The sequence below is a fragment of the Diadema setosum genome, chromosome 11, assembly GCF_964275005.1.
Source record: "Diadema setosum chromosome 11, eeDiaSeto1, whole genome shotgun sequence".
NCBI classification, from domain to species: Eukaryota; Metazoa; Echinodermata; class Echinoidea; order Diadematoida; family Diadematidae; genus Diadema; species Diadema setosum.
The window spans coordinates 5,086,983-5,107,966 of record NC_092695.1 but is presented as its reverse complement, the minus strand read 5'-3'; the positions used below and the strand labels follow the sequence as shown (position 1 = coordinate 5,107,966).

Genomic DNA, 20,984 nt, shown 5'->3' with positions numbered 1-20,984 from the left:
TTTGTGGATGTTATTGTGGTCCTTGAGCAGAGAAACCAATACTCTGAAAAATCTTAAACGAATTACACTGAACAGTGCTGATGACAGAGGATCCTCAATTATTTCAGAAATGTAGCAGTGCAATTCCATTACAATACCGCTTGCTTAACAAGTTCACCGGTGTTAAATCGATGCATGCCTTCATATGCTGTTGTGCTTCCTTGAGCCCCAACTCATGCATTCTTATGGTGAGGCTGCCAAGTCATCATCCTTGTTCATTGCAATTTGTTATAAATTTTGAAAACAAGTTTCTTGTCCAAATCACTATAAGTCCTGAAACTCTGTTCTCAGTCATTTATTGTTGTTCAAATGTAAAAGTCTGAAAATCATCCGGAGGACTCCTTTACTGATAACGTACCGTATAGGAGGAGGATGGAGAAGGGGGAGGAGAGAAGAAGGACGGGGAGGAGGAGGAGGAGATATCACACCCTGGTTGCTTTCTTCTGGTAGTGGCAGTTAATGAAATAAAACACCCGACTCCCCAGCCCTTGTGTGCCATCCGGATAAACATTTGAGGCAGAGGCGTCTACCTCCGGCTGTCATTTTTCAAAATTGGGTGTTGCATGAAATCAGCCGAGACGAATCGTCAAAACCGGAAACATCGCTATCTAGCATCTTAATTGTGTAGTGAAGCACTTGACAACAGGTGCAATATGGTATACTCGCTGTTTCCATGGAAACATCTAGACAGGAGTCAATTAGTGGGGAGTATTTCAGTCTCTAGCTTTGGATAGTGTTCTTTGTATAGAATGCAGTCCTTGCAGATGCTGATGTAGAAATGGTGAAATTAGTTGCTGATAATGTTGATGGAGATAAAGATGAGAGGGTATTGTTGATAAAAATAAACAAACAAAAAAACAATAAAATGATGATGATGAGAGTGATAAAATGGATCCTATGACAAAAATGTTCTCCACTGTTAAATTCCATCTTTTTCCGTTATTAGAAAGATATGTGATGAACAGTCAATGTATTCCTAATATTGGTCATTTTTCGCTTGCTTCTATGGGTCCTTGCCATATAATTTGCAATAAGGAGTTACATGATTCTTTGAATGTCTTTCTGATCTATATTTCTGCAAAATGTCACTCAGTTTTCCAAGCCAGCTAGACAAATTTGCCAAAGAAATATCTTGGATACCCCCCCCCCATTTTTTAAAGATGTAAATGTGTCGAAATACAATTTGGCAAATCTTTCCTTAATACAAAGTAAACTGATCCTAGAGTGCCTTAGTTACTACATTTTCAAGCTCCTTTGTATACAATAATTGGAAAGTTGACAATATAGTAGGAGTGGCATGTCTTCTAACATCAAGAAAAAAAAAGTAAAACCCAGACTACTCGGCAGAGTTGATTAAAAGATGAATTTCAGGACGGGAACGATTCCTAGTCTAAGGAGACAGTGGCTATCGCTCGGGGCACTGCGATATGGTTGCATTAGTGGATTAATTGAGCTGAGTTCCAGCCTCGACTAGAAATTTCTGAAATAGCGCATGATAAAAGAGAGGCCAAGTGACTTAAAGGTACACTACTGTCAAAAAAAAAAAAAAATTACAATGTAGTTTACATGTAAAAATTCTAGCTGATAGTCATGTTGTGGTTTTTGTTTTGTTTTGTTTTTTTTTAACTCTTCTTCAATGTGTGCAAAGTATGTTCATCTTTTAAAGGAAGAAAAACCTTGTATACTGTAATTGTTAAAAGTTCTTGGACATCATTTCTTTTTTGTTATTTTGCAGTGTGTGGGAAGCTCTCATGCAGAGAATAATACATGTACATTGCTGTAAATACAAATATTAAGAAAAATACAATTTTGACAATATTGCTCTAGTCATATGTCCTTTCAGCCTTCAAAAATAGATTCGGTACTTCTGGACTCTCTTGTGTGAAGATTGTTCTATCCCAAAATTGAATGTGATAACATTCAAATGAACCTTGACTCATAAACCAGTCACACTCATGCTTTTTAATATTTGATCCATTAATTTTTGTTGTTGGAATCTTTTGAGCAGTGTAGAAGCATAATGAGAATTATAAGAAGTTTTTAATCTTGTATGTTTTCATAGTCACAATAAAGATAATTCAGAGAGTGCATGGATTGAAACTTACAATTTGTACATTCATGATAAAGACTCATTGAATGACAGAATTTTTGATTGTTACGCATCACCAATACTGTTCAGTGGTACTCACAATACAACTGTCCCACATATTAGTATTCCTGTTAGCTGCTCTTGGGTAACATGGTCGTAAGTTGGTCTCCGTGCTTTTATACCCAAAAGAAAAAAGAATGGGTGGTCTACCAAATCTAACAGCCTCAGGCAATTTTATCCGTTTGCTCCTCCATTCACTCATCACTATCCTTCATCAGTTTCTTTGTGAGTAAATCTACAAGAACTCTATTTAGACTCTTGATAGTAGGCCCGTTCACAAACAACGAAAATCGAAATTTCAATCGCCATCCAAATTTCGATTTTTTTTTTTTGACCGTTCATACACAGGGAAAAATCGCACTTCGCAGCAAGGAAAGAACGATCAGTGGCCAAACTGCGCATGCGCGAATCTTGCATGACCGAAGACTGACCCCGCAGTCTCAATAGAGTTTCGCACGCGCTGCGAACGATGGGACTAAAAATACCGATTTCCGAATCTTGATCGCGCTCACACACACGACGCTTGGCAAAATAATCGCGATTATTCTGAAAAATCGCACTAATAGTGCGAGTTGGATCGCGATAAGGATCGCGGTAATTAGTGAGATTTTTCTGTCCACACTGGAAAAAATTTCGAAATTTTGATCGCGATAAGAAAATCGATTTTTAAATCGCACTTTTTCCCTTGTGTGTGAAAGGGCCTATTCTGTACAGTACTATAGGGACGATGACTGATATTCTTCGGTGTATTCCAAGTATGCCATATTCCCTTCACGGGGTGATTGTTACAGACTGCTGCCTAGGGGGAGAATATCAGGCAAGTTTGCAGTCGGCGTGCACACCACCTCTAGTGTCGTTTTACCTGAAAAAAGAGAAACTTTTTGTCTTACCATTGTGCATACAAATATTTGATTTATCCGCCAGTTGAATTGTTGTGATCAGTTCATTAGGATTGCGTTTCAGGTATGGAGGGTTTTGCATGATGATGAAATGTTGGACTTGAAAGTGGGCCTCGCAAATTTATTGGTGTGGATAACATGGAGTGACACTGGACATTAATCTATCTTGCAGCCTCTTTCTTCATCTCTCTCTCTTTCTCTTTCTCTCTTTTTGCAGGACATCAAGCCACATATCTTGTCGACTTTCTTGGAAACGGAACGCTTCTACGTGCAGAGTCTGGATTTCCTGGTGAAGGTATGTGTACCACTGGTTTTACTAATTGCTGGCAGTGGCCGAGCATCTTTGGTTACCAAGGACCATGGCAGTGTGCTGACAGACAGACAGATTGATAGATAGATAGAGAGATAGATAGATAGATAAATAAATGGTGATATATGAAGAGTTTTATTGCAAAATGAACTAAGCACCATTTTTAAACATTTCAAAGTAAGTCCATCATCAGATAGAGCAAAATTAAACCTTTCCAGTAATACCTCACTTGTGAGGTAACAAGGAATATTCTAGAAGTCGTGATTAAAAAAGTCCTCTATTTTCGTAATATTTCCTTTGTTTTTTAGCAGCTTTAATCACAAGTATCTCAACTTAACAAGAATGGAGTTAGCTCGTTTCGCAATAAAACTCTACATATAAAAAGAGAGAGAGAGAGAGTGTGTGTATGTGTATGGGGTGGGGGGAGAAGAAAGACAATAGCTTGGGCAGTAATGCTGTCCGATATTGTCGAAAGATTGGTATTTTTGTTTTTGTTTATTTTTTCTTTTTGTAAGTGCCTTTTGTGGATCTCAACTCTACATAGAAACACTTCACATCATGAAGTGAAATGGGACACTCATGCTTGAACTGTGTTATCAGAATTCATGAGAGTAAAGAACATAGTTATAACACAAAAGTGAATACCTTTGCATATATTAGCTTTTAGTTTTGAAGGTATTAAATGGCTTAAAGACTGGTCACTAATGGTCATAAGAACTTTCCTCTTGCGTGGACGTGGACTTCACAGTCTTGGACCGTGCCACATGGCTGTTGTACACTTGTCTTGCCTGCGTAGTTTGAACCCAATTAAATTCTTTGTTGAAGACCACACGTGTTCCCAGTTCTCTGCTAGTCCATCACATGCCTGAATCAAGATCGAGACTGCAGAGGATTTTGTCTCTCCCACTCCATTCTTGGATGGGGTCATGAGGTGTCACAATCGCTAGTCTAAGGGCGGAACGGTGACTTCACCACCAACATTCAGGTCTTGAACAAGGAATCTAACAATATTTGAGGCCATCATGTGTATAATTTAGAGAGCCATTAATGACCCGAATGAATGTAGACTACATCTTATGTTGTCTCAACTCGCTTCCGGTTGTTTAACTCCTGTCAGAAATTGAAAGTATGTAAATGTCAACCCAGTCATGTATGAGGTCATAGTAAGAGCTTACTGCAGTTGACATAGAGCTCAGCAGAAAAAAAAAAACCAACACCCTAACATCCTTGAATCGAGGCTATATCAGTCACATCATTCATGGGGACTCACTAGCTCTGATCATTAGCCAAGATATATGGCATGAGATAAATCCTACTTTGATAAATAGACTGGGAGTCAAAGGGGACGTGGTTCATCTGATGAACAAACCAAGATGTGTCGGGGGTTCACTCACCTACTTACAATACCATCATTTGGTTGCAAAAAACAGAAGAACAAAATGCTAGTCAGTATTGATGCTGTAAATCCAGTTCTTTGCTTAAAATTCTACATTAACTGTGGGCAACCCCTGGATTTCTTGTGTGATTGAGGAGATACTAACAGAGGATACAGTAAACCCAAGTAAAAATGGTATTTAACAGAGGATGGTGTGGCCAGGAAAGAGGAGGAGGAGGAAGAGGAGGAGGAGAGAGAGGAGGAGGAGGAGGGGAAGAAGAGGGGGAGAAAGAGAAAGAGGAAGAAGAGGAGGAGGAGGAGGAGGAGGAGGAGGAGGAGGAGGAAGAAGAGGAGGAGGAAGAGGAGGAAGAAAAGGGTGAGGAAAAAGAGAGGGGGGGGGGTGAAAGGAAAAGGAAAGGGAATAAGAAAAAAAGAAGAAGATTCAGGAAGAAGATGAGGAAGAGGAGGATGAAAAGGAAGAACAGGAGGAACTTATGTAGAAAGGAGTGAAGGAAGGGAAGTTGGTTCTACAGAGGTGGAGGAGGAGGAGGAGGAGGGGAGAAGGAGAAAAGGAGAAAAGGAGGAGGAGGAAGAGGAGAAGGAGGAGAAGGAGGAGAGGGATAGGAGAGGAGGAGTGTGATGGAGAAAAGAAGCTGCGAGAAGATGAATAAGAAAATAAAGGTGGACTAAGGAGGATGAGAAGAGAATGAAGGACCAAGAAGATGCAGAGAAAGATGAAAAAAAAGAAAGAGAATATGGAGTAGAAGAGTAGGAGAAGGAGATATAACAGAGATATTATAATAGAAGGCAAGTACTACGAAAAAGTAGGAAGCAGTAGGTGTAAGGAAAGAATGGGGGGAATGAGAACAAGGTATTGATGGAGATCAATGCAGGTCTGTGCTGTGCTCACAGAGCCTACATGGGAGTTATTCTTTCACCATTATTTTGTGCACTGCATGACCTACACGAACATTTCAAGATAGAGACTAACCCAGTTTTTGCTGCAGAACCAGTGACTGGATATTTGTTATGCAAGTGGCAGCCGAAAAAGGTCTCTTGCACCGACATCTTACCTCTTATCCAGGGGCCTGCAATGTGCTCCTGTCAAAAGGCAGTGTCAAAAACACGCGGCCGTCTGCCACTCAAATGCATCTCACAATGTGGGAGATTCTAGTCTCAGCATTCAGACACTCCCTGGGAGAACCATGCTTAGATTGAGGAAACAACCATGTTATTATTGCTCCAAAAAAAAAAAGAAAAAAGAAAAGAAAAGAAAAAATTCTGCTTGTATGTTGTAATGCCTTTGAAAGCATTGGTGAAGTGACTGGAATTTGCAAATTTAGTTTTATATTGTGAAATTTTTGGAGGTGAGCTGAAGCTTTAGGTGATTATAAGGCTGAAGATAGATATCAGTTATCTACTACCTGAACAATACATTGCACAAATTGGCGGTGGGAGTAATTTACTCTTTTACCCGAGTATGTCTCTTTATACTGTGGTCAGTTTGTGTATGTTTTTGTGCAGTCTGATTATTTGGGTTTTTCAATAACTGATGTATTTATCATGTTTTTCATGTGCTGAGCAATGAGATTACACATGGGAATTGTTGTTTGCTACACATTTGCTTCTCTGGAACAAAAGTTTGACAATATCTCTCTCTCTATACCATTTCCTTGTCCAAACCTTCCTCTGCGTAGGAGGATGGACCGACTATATAGTGTTTCAGGGTGAGAGGAATTGAGAATACTTGAGTAGCGTCTCGGGATCCTCCTCCGACCCTTTTAACAAGGATGGAGACGAGATTATCTTCTTCACGTCATAACATTGCAGCCATCTTCTTTTCAAAATGCACATTTATAGCAGCCAGACGGTGACCTTCCCCACTCAAGAGCGGGACAACAAAAGATTGGGCTTTAAAAAAAAAGAAGCAAAACAAAAACAAGAGCCAGAGTTTTCCCCCATCTCTTCCTGCTTGCCATACATTATGAGGTTTCATTAACAGTGTTTGTTCAAGTAACCTCTCCTCTTTTTCCCCCCTTCAAGAGCTGTGAGTCATATTCAGTGCATTCAGAAAGCTGTTTCATTTATTATTTGCAGTTTGTGAAATACTTACAGGTGATTTTCTTGCAGAATAATTTCTTCTCCCACTTGTATTGAAGTATCTAGTAGAATATTGCAAGAATTTTAGTTTTTGGCATGCTGGTAGATGGGTGCACTCTTATCCAGGCATTAATGGGGGTAGCTCCTCTCCTAATGATCCCATTGGGTAATTATGGAATCAGTAAACATGTCAGTGAGAGATACAGAGAACAAGAAGAGAAGAGATAGATAGATAGATAGATAGATAGATAGATAGATAGATAGACAGAAATATAGATGGAGAGAAAGGGAGGAGAGAGGGTGAGATGGAGATGGAAAAAAAAGGGGGGGGGGGAGAAAGGGGTGGGGGTGGGAAGCAGCTTGTAAGGAGCAAATATCTATTGGATGTGGAGAAGGAATATAATAAGGAATGAGATTTCTTCTGTTTTTATGAAAGAGTGATACCGGTTGTACCCATCTATGCAAATTAGATGGAAGCAAGTTTGTCATAGCCCTATGAGTTTCCAATTGGCCTGTACATTCAAATGTAATACTGTAGGCCTATACGCCATATTTTAGCGAGTCTAATTTTTTGTGAATCGGGACTTTCCGATAATTTTGCAAGTGGTTAAATTTGCGATTGTGGAGTACAGTACTGAATGGAGAAATGTATGCGGAATGAGAGTTAATACTTTTGCGTGTTTCTAAATTTATGAATAACACCCAATTCACAAAATTTGAAAAAAAAAAACTCCTTGAAATATTCAGTGTACACAGTATTCGTTCTCTTTTTTGCAACATTATAGCAACAATAGGAACTTCCCACTTCATCTCCAGTCTATTCTTATCTCTACCTTTCTTAAATCTGAACAACTCTATTTGATGATAGTAATGAAATTGCTTCTTTTTGAGTCATTGAAAAGAATGGGGACTGGTAAGGAGTTATGTACTTTTACATTTCTCAACAACTAGTTCATGAGAGTTAGCTCAAACAGATTATTTTTTTTTTGTGTGTGTGTTGAGGAATCTCCTTGGTGTTGTAACAGAGAGTGTTATTAACAAGACAGCCCTCCTAAAAATGAAACAAAATTGTCAAATCTGCATAGATATGTAAAGCAAACATTAATGGAATAGGATTCCTAAACATTAGAAATGAAGGTACCCAGCAGGTGTTGGCTGTTTGAACCATTTTGAAAGGTTACCTGTAACACTACCAGAAGTAGCTACTCACAGGAATTGTAATCATCAGTAATTTGTCAAGGGAGAGTGTCCCAGAAACAAGGAATTATTTGAAATTCCACAATTCATGAGCATCATTTCTCAGACTTTTTTGAAAAAAAAAAGTTTGAATGATTAGAGGAGATTCAGATATCTGAATTTTTTTTCCTTGGGGGGGGGGGGGGAGGGGTGGGAGAAGAGGAAAAGCTTTTACAGGGTGGTAAAAACTGAAGAAGAACATGGGGACATCACATCATGGTTGGTGTATGTAAACCAGACTCAGACCACCCAGCTAGGAACACTTTGTGGCTGAGATGGAATCCTTCTCTAATGTGGTCACATCAATCCATGCTCTCTTCTTTCCTTCCTTCTTTTCTTCTTTTTCCTTTTTTATTTGGACGACGAAGAAGAAGAAAACAGAGAAGAAGTTAGAGAGGTATGGATGATTCACACAGGGCAGGCAGGAATGAGGATGGAGGTGGTGGTGGAGGGGGGGGGGGGAGGTGGGGTGGATGGAGATGAAGAAATAGGGTATGTTGACAGTACACCATATCTGCCAGAAGCAATGAGGGATTTCAGACTTTAAAGATGCACTCATCTCTGAACAAGTGAAGAAACATGATTCAAGCAAATTGAACTGTCGGCCTGAAAGTAGGCTTGATTATGATTCAGTGAATCGGGTTTAGATACTAAGAAGCATGCTTGGCTGATCCTTGTGTGGCATTGTTTTTAATCTTGATTTTGGGTGAACGTTTGGGCCTACAGTTTGAAGGAGATGTGCTTGAGAAGATGCAGCTAAGCTTTATCTCTGACATTATAACTCTCGAAATTATTGGAAGTTCATTTCAGACGAGAAATCTAGGCCTGTAGTCTGAAATAACCTTCAGTTCTTTTCCTGTTGAGCCGCCACAAACTCAGCCTCATGGTACAGCTCCGGGAGCATTTATTCCGGTGGTCTGTGCTAATCTTGATGTTTGAAGTACAAAAGAAAACCACAAGATGAAGTCCTGTGTGTTTGTGTGCAATGAGACAGATGATGATACTGTAGTTTATCCCGTTGATGATGAGTCCCGAGTATACTCGGACACGGGTCTATGGGAAATGCGTGTTGTAGCAAAATCAACCCGTCCTCAACGGGTTAACTGTTGAAATAGATGGATAAATGGAGGTAGATAGGTAGAGATGAAAGTGTGAGAATCTTTAATCTTACTTTGCTATTTATTAGAGTAATTTAACATTTTGATTCATGGACGTGGTGCATTTTTTGTAATGATGCTGTGCATGACAAATTTTATCTCTTATTTACAAAAATGGGTAAATTTATGTAAGACTTGGTATATGTATGCCTGTTGGGTTCTGACAGCCAAAATCTCATGAAAATAAGTAACATGCATTTAGCCTTGTTGAATTTCTATAAGCTTTGGATAGCATCACATCAAATAAATCTGATATGAGCATATGATTTTGTGTATGTGAAGCTATTGCATGATTAACATTTCCTCACTGTTCATTTTAGGGATGAGAGTATTTTCATACATAATCTAATGTCTTCGGTAATGAACTTAAAAAAAAAAAAAAATTATGGTACCCCGAATGATTATAATTACTATAAGGTCCTCAATTGTTGTACATTCTTTTCAATACATAATGCTCTGTTTACCTTATTCTCTGTTGTCAAAAGAAGTGTAACTTATGTTTTGTCGGAAAATGAAATAAACTTTGAATTGAATTGAATTGAATGACATTTTTGTAAAAAAGTGTGTACAGCAGGAGAAAAAGTAGCATGTTTAGGCTGCAACAACTTGAAGAAAAAATGAAAGAATATTTGAGGTTCATTTCAACATCTCGTCTCAGGATGGGTGGCCAATTTGATCAAAACATGAAGGCGAAGAAGAGAAGAAGGGTTGGCAAGCGACGTGTGCTAGACGTGGGTCCATGACAAATTGCGAGGTTACCGGCAATAGGGACAACCTCCCCCCAAATAACTGAAGGAGAGAGAGAGAGAGTCCTCCCTGGAAGACATGATGAGAAGATGGGGAGGTGTGTGTGGTATCTCCCCAATTTTTTTTTCTCCTTTTTTCCCCCTTCTTCTTCTTCAGGGGACACAGGGACCGATCCTCCTCAAATCCTCTGGGGTCCCACATGCAATTAGGGAGGTAACCATAGAAGTTCCATCATCTCCAAAGCCCCCAAAGAAGGATAAAAAAAAAAAAGAGAAGGATGAAAAAGAAAAAAAGAAAAAAAAAGGTCCGGGCGGAAGATGTTAATAAGATTTTCCTTCCAAAGAGGAAGATCTGGTGCAGGTAATATATGAAACCGACCCATTATGTTTTCCCCATCCCCCTTCCTTCCAGAGTCTATCAGTCCCATCCCTGCATATTTGTGTATTGCCCTGCTCTGATGACAGTACCACTTGTGGTTCAAAAAACACCAAAATGGGTAACCATGGCAATGTCTCTTGGAGGTAGTGTCACACATCTTATCATCATACTTGAGTGAATATGAAAGATTCTCCATTGAGAACATGTTGCTGTTAGTAAGTAATACCATTAGGTTGTAATGGTAGCATCTCTTGTTTGCTATCCTATCCACTCTATGGCTCTTGAGAAGCAATTGAGTCGCTATAGCTCAGAAATAACTATTCACACTGTGCCATTATTGCATTGATAAATGAAATTATGGTAAGGTAAGTTAAAATTCTCCCAACTTCCATTTGTTCTGTCCAGTGTTGACTACAGAAAGTGTTGAACTTTCTCCCCCACGATGAAAGATAGGAAAATATATAGGAAATAAAGTAGTAATAAGATTTAACTGTTTAGCAAATCACTGATGTTGATTATAATAACAATTATACAACTTAGAGGAGGTAATGCCATCATCATTCTTCACAACTCTCCCATTGACCTGTGTTCTAATCTTTACCAAATCTCCTTTCATGGAATCAAGGAATGAAAGAATAGATTCATATGCAGCAAGTCTTTGTAGACATATATTAACTGTAATAGTACTATGATACTTTGAATGATAAAAGGGAGGGGTTGGTTCTATAGAGAGTAAATGACCCAAAATAGTATTTTCGTATAATTTTTTTTACTAAACACAGCTGCAAGACAGTGACATCACTTGTTAATTGTGTGCATTGTTCTGAAACACGTAAGAGTTTTTAAAATTCTTTGGCTGTCTTATTCTTTTAAATTCCATTTTAATGAAACTGCCACAATTTTGTGTGTTGGATTTTTTGCTCTGAATGAAGGAATAGTTCAAGCATGAAGTGGATTTCACATTTTGGAGTATGCATTGACAACCTATGATGCTTACCTCTTTAAGAGGGGGGTGGGGGGGGGGGTTGGGGGACAGAGGGTGAGAGAGAGAGAGAGATAGGGGAGACAAGAAGAGAGAAACCAATGGAGTGTTTTCTAACAATGGTTGGAATTCTTGCTCGACATTGAAAATTAAAAAGAAAAAGAAGTTTATGCTTGTAATATATTTACCTTCTGTACCCTTTCGGCCTCTTCACGTGCCGTGTAATTGGAATCGAGTCTGCATGTGAAGAGGGGGCTTCAACATTTCACTGCTGGCGACAGGATCTGTGAATGAGTCTTTTCATTTTTTTTTTTTTTTTTTTTGTCCGAGGCCAAATGCTTTGCTTGGGGAATCTCTAGCAGTGACATCGGAGAGAGCCTGCAAGAAGAAACGTGAAGAATGTCACTTTGGAATGAGCGCCATGTGATACTATTCTCACACACACACACACACACACACACACACACAAGTAAACTCTCATTATTGTTAATTCTCTTCCTCTCATTCACGAGAGTGTCATTTTTCAGAGACTCATTTCTCGTCCAAGAGTATACCTGACTCCTTTTACGAGATAGAATGAAAATGTCGAACAGTATAGGCATTAACCCACATTCCAGCGTAGCTCCCAATTGTTGTTAGCACACAAATTACAAGCAAAATTGATATGCCCCACCCCCATGCAGAAATACAAGAGGAGACAGAGAAAAAAAAAAACAACTACCTACTTGTGGAAATTGTAACCGTCACCTAGCAACCATGTACGTGGTATATAACCTTGTCACCACATAGGTGGTGCGTGAAATTCTGCATAGGGCAGGTTAGATGTAGCATCTCTGCAAAATGAAGAGTAATGTCCTTGGATTTTTTTTTATTAATCATTATGTTCATGGAGATAAATAGGAAATGTATGCCATGAAAGATATGATTATTCCTTCAGAAATGGGAGGTTTTTTTTTGACATCTCCTTCAATCTTCACATGGACTGAAGAATCTGTCTTCATGCCTGGCTGAAGATTTGTATTTATAGAAGTGTTTCCTTTCCCCCTTTTTCTAATTTCTTAATTTTGCAATATGGCAGGATCTTATGCAAGATATATATATATATATTTTTTTTTTTCTAGCTCGTCAGTATCAAAGTATGTCATATTATATTTTTTTTGTGGTAAATTGAGTTATGAAGTGGATTTTTTGAAAGTAGCAATCAGGGCAAGATTTCAGGCTTTGTTGCCATCGTTATGCTGCTAGTAGAAGAACATTTGATCATACGTAAGCTGTCTACTTATGCATAATGTTATGAATGTGAAGCGCATAGACACTTATGCTTGTATTATGCACTTTATAAGATGTTATCATTATTATTGTAATTATTATTATTATTATTGTTATTATTGTTTTTATTATTATTATTATCATTATTATTATCATCACTTCTTTATTTGGCTTTGTGTTAGATAAGCCTTGCATTTGACTGGTTTGAAGATAGATGAAGTCCTACCAGAGAAACTGAATGCAGAATGGCAGATTATTCATATATATGAAGAGTTTGTTCGCAAAAGCCGATAAGTCCATATTTGCCAAATGGAGATATTTGCGATTAAAGGTCAAGAAAAATAAAGAGAATAATAAGAAAATGTTTGCTTCTTTTTGACCATAACTTCAAAAATGTACCTTTATATGTAGTGACCAATATATCATTTAAAAGGTATAATTTTGTGCTTTACGACAGAGACCGTACTTCAAAATCTTCAAAAATGGACTTATCGGTTTTTGCAAACAAACTCTTCATATGTCAGTTTCCCTTCTTACCCTCTTGTCCCAAATAAAAAGGAAAAAAAAATCTCCTGTGTGACTCCCCAACAAATACCTACAGTCAAACTCGGATACCTCGACGTCGGATAAGCCGAATATCATTTACCTCGGGGGCAAAATGAAAGTCCCGATTGTTCCTATGGAGTTTCCGTGTATTAAAATTCGCGTAGCTCGAAAAAGATAACTCGAAGTTCGGTTACCTCGAAGGGAAATCTAATGTCCCGATCTTAATTAACTTATTGTTTTTCCCAGCATGTTGCTCGAATCGAAATTGCAAACATCACTCAGCATCTCCGATTAAGCGCGCGTGGACAGCGAAGACATGTCACAAATGTTTTCACACTCGATTGTAAATATTCTGAGACCAGAACAATCGCGCGCCCAAGAAGAAATATCCGATACACAGCTGACAAGGAAAATCCCCAACACCTACCAACACACGTACATGGTATGCACATAGCACCCGTGCCAATGGAGTGCTTTACGATAGCACTACGCGCTGCCCCATCATTTGCTTTTCTTTAACCACTGTGTTTTGATTTTTGATCGAGACAGTCATACCGTGCGCGTAGATTTCTCAACCGTCGGGGCGCACCTGCTTACGTTGACAGTTATATCTTTGCCATTAATCACGCTCCACTGTCAAAACATCAATCTCCCTCGTAGTGCCTTTTTTTTAAACTATTTTTTTTTTTTTTTTGCCTTTCACGAAGTTTACTTCCCCGAGAACGCAAGCACTGAAACTTTTTTTTTTTCCCAGCAATGCGATTATGAAAATCTAGAAGTATAGGCCGATCACAATGAAGAATAGAATACACAGGGCTCCGCACTAAGTTTTATCGGGCCACCAATATCATTGATTTTTATTTTCTGGTGGTCGAAAGTAAAATCTGGTGACAAAAAAAAAAAATCAGGAAAAACATTAGAAAAACTAAATCTGTCCTACTAAACATAGACAAATTAATATTAAGCATTATTGAAGTGATACAGATGTCCATGTCTAAAACAAATGAATAGAAAATTCAATCATCTTAATACTCTGTGTTTAAAGATTTGACAAATAGGCGTAGAGATTATTATAAAAGTTGATGCCCATATATTGAGGAGGTCAAAACTTACGTTTGAAATGAGAAAATGGGAGCATTTGCTGACATTTGTTAGCATCTGACATTTGTTTTAGCATTGTAAAAAGCCGAAAGTTACCGTTATTCATTTTTAAATGTAAAAGCAAACAACCGACATTCATTTTAGAATCTTACGGAGCTGAATACTATCCTAATCCATTTCCAAACGTGAAAGGAAACATCCGCTATTTGTTTTAGCATCTAACTGGGCGGATTAATACCATTAATCATTTCCAAATGTTAAAGCAACAATCTGTTATTTATTTTTGCATCGTACGGAGCAGAATATTACCGTTATTCATTTCAAACATCCGACATTTATTTCATTATCGAACGGAGCCGAATGTTACTGCTGTCCACTTCCAAAAGTGAAATGGATCATCTGACAATATCATCGCACGGAGCCGAATGTTACTGTTTTTCATTTTTGAACGTCAAAGCAGACATCAGACATTTTGGACCATGAAATGTATAGCTGAATGTTACTGATATTTATTTAGAAATGTACCGTAGCAAATATCCAATATTTTTTTATCATCGTATGGGGCAGAATGTTACTGCTGTTCACTTCCAAACATGCCAAACGTAAAAGCAATCATTCGACATGTATTTTAGCATCTTCCGGAGCTGAATGCTATTGACATTTACTTTCGAACGTAAAAGCACACATCCGGCATTTATTTTATCAGCGTACGGAGTTGAATAAATTATTGATATTCACTTCAGAACATCAAAGCAAACATTCGACATTTATTTTAGCATCTTCCGGAGCTAAATGTTATTGCAATTTACTTTCGAACATAAAAGCAAACATCCAGCATTTATTTCATCATTGTCAGGAGTTGAATATTATTGTTACTCTTTTCCGAACGTCAAAGCAAACATCAAACATTGATTTTACCATTAAACGCAGGTGAATGTTACTGTTATTCATTTCGAAATTTAAAAGCAAACATCAGACAGTTATTTTAGCATCATATGGACATGATGGAGCAGAATATTACTGCTATTTTCTTCCGAACATAAAAACGATCATCTGACATCTATTTTAGCATCTTCCGGAGCCGAATGCTATTGCTATTTACTTTCGAAAGTATAAGGAAACATCCGACATTTATTTAACCATCGTACGGAGTTGAATGTTATTGTTTTTCATTTCCGAACGTCATAGCCAAAATTCGACATTTATTTCAGCGTCTTCCGGAGCCGAATGTTATCCTTATTCATTTCCGAACGCAAAATGAAATATCTAACATTAGTTTTAGCATCATACGGAGCTGAGTCTTATCGTTATTCATTTCCAAAAGTATGAGCAAACATCCGACATTTATTTTAGTATCATACCGAGTCGAATATTACCGTCATTCATTTCCACAATTAAACGCAAAACTCTGACACTTATTTTAGCATCTTACGTAGCCGATTGTTACCGCTGTTCATTTTCAAAGGTAAAGGCAAACATCCGACTTTTTTTTTTGTGGCGCGATCGGGCCACCAAAATCTTTATTTCTGAAATTTTGATTTCATTTCCGATTTCCACTCAATTCATTCATATAAAAGTTGATTCAATTCAAATTGACAAGCATGCAAACAATCAGTAGGCACTATAACAGACACCATGTTGAACATCGATAAACGTCGAACATCGATAAACATCGGATAAGTCGAAGAAAATTCGACGTACGCGTACCTCGAAATTCGCGTACGTCGAACCATTTTCTTCAGTCCCGACGAATTCGAGGTATCCGAGTTTGACTGTACTTTACACTTGTCAGACTAAGGACTTAAGGTTGTCCCCAGAGGAGGAGTATCATCACTTCTATTTCAACTGGATGTTTACAAACAACCCAGATCCATGTCTAAGAAGCCGAGGCTACACGCATAAAGATGAGGCGTACCTCCTTGAAATCGTCTGTTCTCACTGCTGTCCTGTCCAAGTGAGGGTGCGTTTACGCTCAATTTGCAGAGGAAGAATCAGTATTTTGAAGCACTGATCCAAAATGCCGTTCACTGGTACCGTTTATGCTTGTTTTTTAATTTTTTTAATTTTGTTTTTCAGCTGGAGAAAGAGCCAATTTTGTGAACGTGCACTGCACATTATTGTAAAATGGTGAACCCCTATTGTAGCGGGCTGTTCATACTACATGATTTTGTGTCTATGCTTCCCCAGTATACGTAATTAGAGAGAATCAGCGATCATAAATGTGCCTTTTTTTTTGCATTGTGAATCAGCATTTACATGAAAGTGACTATGGGCGCAACTGTGTCAATCGTGTTTCAAAATGCTGTTTATGGTCAAATGCATTTTGAGTCTTGCAGTCAAGTGTGTAGTATTCCAATCAAATGTTAGCCTTTGAACAAGGTCCTCTCTTTAGTGATTACAAGAGAAGCAAGCAGAGGGTCGCCATCACACAAGACATAGTCAAACTCTAGTTCTCTAGCCTGTGGAGACATCTCCGAATTCCTAAAAATGTGCTTTTGAATTGCCAAAATTTTGTACCGCCATTTGGTGGCAAAAATCGTAACCAATCAGCGAGGTCCTGTTCAAAGAAACTCATCCACACTACATTTCACACCAACAGCTGAGATGGGTGAATTTAACAATGACATTGGTCAAAGTGACTAACCATATTATTTGATTTTATTCACTAGGAATGGTGTGCTAAATACGCTTTTAACATCATCGTGAATAGAAATTCACATTTGATATGCAGGTGTATTAAATGGCCCTTGCGCTAATGTGCGCAGCTTCAGCTCACTCGCCTCCTGACTGATCGTGAAGGACTTTGAAAAAAGGCTAGTCAAATGTTGACCCTGAAGGTTCAGCCTCTAGTCCTTTCCATTTTATTACCCAGGGTTGATGTTGACAAAAGTCTTCAAGCACTTACCATCCTAGTTTTGACTTCCAGCCTTTTTTGCCATTTTTTTTGGGCCATTTTATCAACTCGCGCTCGATTTAGACATACAATAAAACCACTAGTGTAAAATAACATCAAAATCTTGCTGGTTTCAAGTATTGCACGAATGAAAATGTCAAACAGCATCATGATAGATTCTTTGTTCAAAGACTTGATTCATAAAGTGTATTCAACTGAATAAAGGTTGCAGAAAAACAACATGCAGACTTGAGATCAGACTATGGCAAACCATGACTTATCATGTGCATGGAAATATGGAGGATATGAAATATAATACAGGGGAAAGAAAAGATGTGAAAGAAAGGGAGTGCGACAAATGGATTGGTGGAGAGACAAAATAAGATGAAAAGATAGACAAAAGAAAGAAGGAGAAATAATATGAACTGCCATCAAAGGACAAAAAGGAGAAGAAATATAATAGGAGATTAATAGAATAGGATGTGAGATAAAAAGGATGGTGAAGATGATATAAGTGAAATTCAACGAAATAAAAATTAAATCAGATGGATATTACTGTAAAACATGATATATTCGCGGCATGAAACTTTTTGCGAACTGGAGCCGACGGCTTTCTTCTTGGCATGAAATTTTCGCGAATTGCCACTGGTATTCAATGCACAGGCCCTATAGTGTAGACAAGAACTTTTGTGTGCATTTCAATTTCGCGAATCTTGGCCCTCATGAAATTCGTGAAATTAAAATGCACACAAACATTCCTCGTTTTACTGTAGATCCACTGGGGGCAAAAAGTTAGTGTAATCAGGTTGGGTTTTGTGGGTATTACATGTTTTTGGAAGAATTGAAGAATGCCTTCAACAAGTTTTCAAAGGTAAAAGTGCATTTTGTTTTTTGTTTTTTTTTAGTCCAAAGATGGAATAATATTTCAATAGAGGTCTCAGCTCGTAGATAGAAGGGAAAAGACATCATGAATAGGCTGATAAAAATTATGGCATTTATTTGTGAACTTTGAATCCAGATCTAATTGGATGTAGAGAAAAGATGAGAGAGGATGGCTACCAAACTTAGAGAGGATGCAGGTCTGATTTTAGGAGTACCAATAGTCAGGGAGGTGAGGCGAGAGCTCCCACCTTCCTGTGCTCAAACTGGCCAGGGAGGTGAGACCAGGGAGGTAAGACTTGCCTCCTTGAACTGACAATCCAGTGTGTGTGTGTGTGTGTGTGTGTGTGTGTGTGTGTGTGTGTGTGTGTGTGTGTGTGTGTGTGTGTGTGTGAGAGAGGGAGGGAGGGAGGGAGGGAAGGAAAACATTTTGTCCTGGCTGATGTCCAGCTGGGGCTATCTCAAAATAGACCCCAGTGACCCTTGTCTTTGACCCCTGCCCAAGGTCAGCCTCTTCCTGCCCCAGCTCATCACCCCTCCAAGCAATGACCTGATAAGGACACCACCCCTGGCCAGACTGACCACATGGAGAGATGGCTGGGGCAGGGAGGGGAGGACTTCACACTAGTGATAAAGTTCCTGAGATGCTGAATGTAAAGTTCCTGAGATGGTGAATGCAAAATGCAAAAAGCCCTGTACACTCATACTCATGTTGATTCTGGAAACCTTTACAAGTGTTGGCATGTGATAGCTTTTATACTGGTCAGTGTTAAGTTTTTGGATGATCAGTGTTATTGCAAAAAAATATTGCAAAAAATCATAATGGAATTATTGAATAAGTAGAATCATTTACTGTAGAAAATTGATAGTTCAAAAAGGAACTCTTGCTTAATTATCTTGTTATTACATACTCTAACTTGTGTTGGATACTTTTAAAAAAAAAATGAAAATGTGTATGGTATCAAAATTGCAATGTAAGAAAACCTTGTGCTTAATAAAATTTTTGCTATCCAAGCAGCAAACCACAGTTAGGGAGCAACAATCAACAATTTGACTAAAAATGGCATGGTAGTTGTTTTGACATGAATGCCATTGAGAATCTCAAAACTACATACTTATCATCATGTATATATATATATATATATATATATATATATATATATATGTGATGCAAACTGTGTTGAACACCTTGTTTGTTTTGATATGAAAAACCTAAAATATGAATTTTCTTTATAATATACATAGAAATCAAGTTTCATTTGTCAAAGGAGATATGTAATGAAATAACATCTTGACAAATCTGATGCAGATAAAGTTCTTTGCCTTCATTCATAATCAAACAGTAAATATTAATGATGTTTTAGTAAAGTTGAACATTAAGCACCAGAGGGGAATAGAATTTTATATTTTACCATAGTTTCTTACAAAGAAGGGAACATTCACATGCACTGGTCTGAAGAGGGCCATCCAGGGCAGCAGTTTATAACCTGGGCTGAAAAAGGGTTAGAATTGGGAAATTCAGTATTTGTCCTCCATCGGATGTCTGGCGCAGGAGAGTGAAATTTGCACTTCTCTCGAGAAAATACCTGCTCGGACAGACGTACAATTGTACCATCACGGGCAGTCAGAATGAGATGCTCTCCTTTAGGCCTATTGCCTTACTCTCCCATGTAAGGCAGGACATAATTACTCTGATGTTACACCTGACATTTAACGGAGATGATTCTTTTTGTCTGTATGTGTGTATTTTTATGTGGTGGATGTGGTTGCTAATGGTGTGAGTGATGTATATTTTATAGTTAATGTCCATTCTCGTGGAAAGCATGGATGCACGCTGTCAGGTTTTTAGTGGCTTGCTCATTATTCCACAGGAATGGAGCTTACTTCACCTCCTGGCTGCCATGGTGTATCAGCAAAATGTAAAGAAGGAATCAGATCACATGTATGTAGGCACTATATTGTCATTTAGTGTGTCCTCAAATTTGTACTATTACTTGTCATTGTAATCAGTAATGATGTGCTGAAAGTGAAGCTGTTAGTGTTCAGAAATAGGAGAAGAAATGATTATTTCAATTAGCTGTCAGTCAAATATTAAACTGAAATGATTTTGATGGGACACATTGTCTATTTCCTACACACGTAATGTCATTGGCCTTGATTCAGGGTCTACAACATAGACTATCGATGACAAGCTAGTGGCCAGTGTATTGGTGTATAATTGACAAGTGGCAAAGGGAGTTCAGTGGGTTTGACATTTTGAAAAAATTCAGAAGTGGTGAGGAAAAGAGAAGGTCAAGAACTTAGGGACCAGTGTGAGTGGACAGCAAGAGGTAAGGGGGCCTGGATGGCTGGAAGTGACCGTGATCTCGGTCTGACAAGAGATAGACCGTCTGCCCACTCCCTATTGTTTATTGACATGCAGGGGGTAGGACCGGCTGAAGTGTAATGCTTGGTGTTTGTGGCAAGCGTGTGGTGTGAAGTTACACTATTGATAACCCCTGGGAGAGTGCTTACTAGTCTACTCTTTCCAGACCACCTTTGCCTATGCTTTTCTGCAGTTCCTTTGCTAAAATGATGTAGGCCCTACATGTACACATCACCTTATACCATTCACTGTTTCTTGAGTGTATAGGCCTAATGACCTTTCAAGGAACTTTTCCTTGTGGTAATAAATGTCAGTTTTTTGTACCAGATTTTTGTTGTCTGCATGTGCAAGCTAAAGTTCTTTGTAAGTCACGATTACTACGCAGTACAGCATGTCTTTGATAGACTATGAAAGATTAAAAACCTTATGTTAGGTGTGGTTTCAAAAATCTAGTGAGATACTTTGCTCAGTCACATAGTTGTATATAGGAATACTTTAAGCCTCGTTTTTTTTTTCTCCCTTGCTGTTTGTGAGTAAGCGTGTTAAAAAATTGCTTTAA

The 20,984-nt window shown here is 38.3% G+C and overlaps 1 protein-coding gene across 1 annotated transcript in view; it reads left to right on the top strand.

The window, feature by feature from the left end:
• LOC140234717 (rho guanine nucleotide exchange factor 17-like) overlaps positions 1–20,984 on the top strand; it is a 243,320-nt gene that overhangs the window by 87,121 nt on the left and 135,215 nt on the right. Inside the window, exon 2 of the mRNA XM_072314751.1 lies at positions 3,305–3,382. Within this exon, the coding sequence (XP_072170852.1) occupies positions 3,305–3,382 (78 nt within the window). The remainder of the gene's footprint in view (positions 1–3,304; positions 3,383–20,984) is intronic.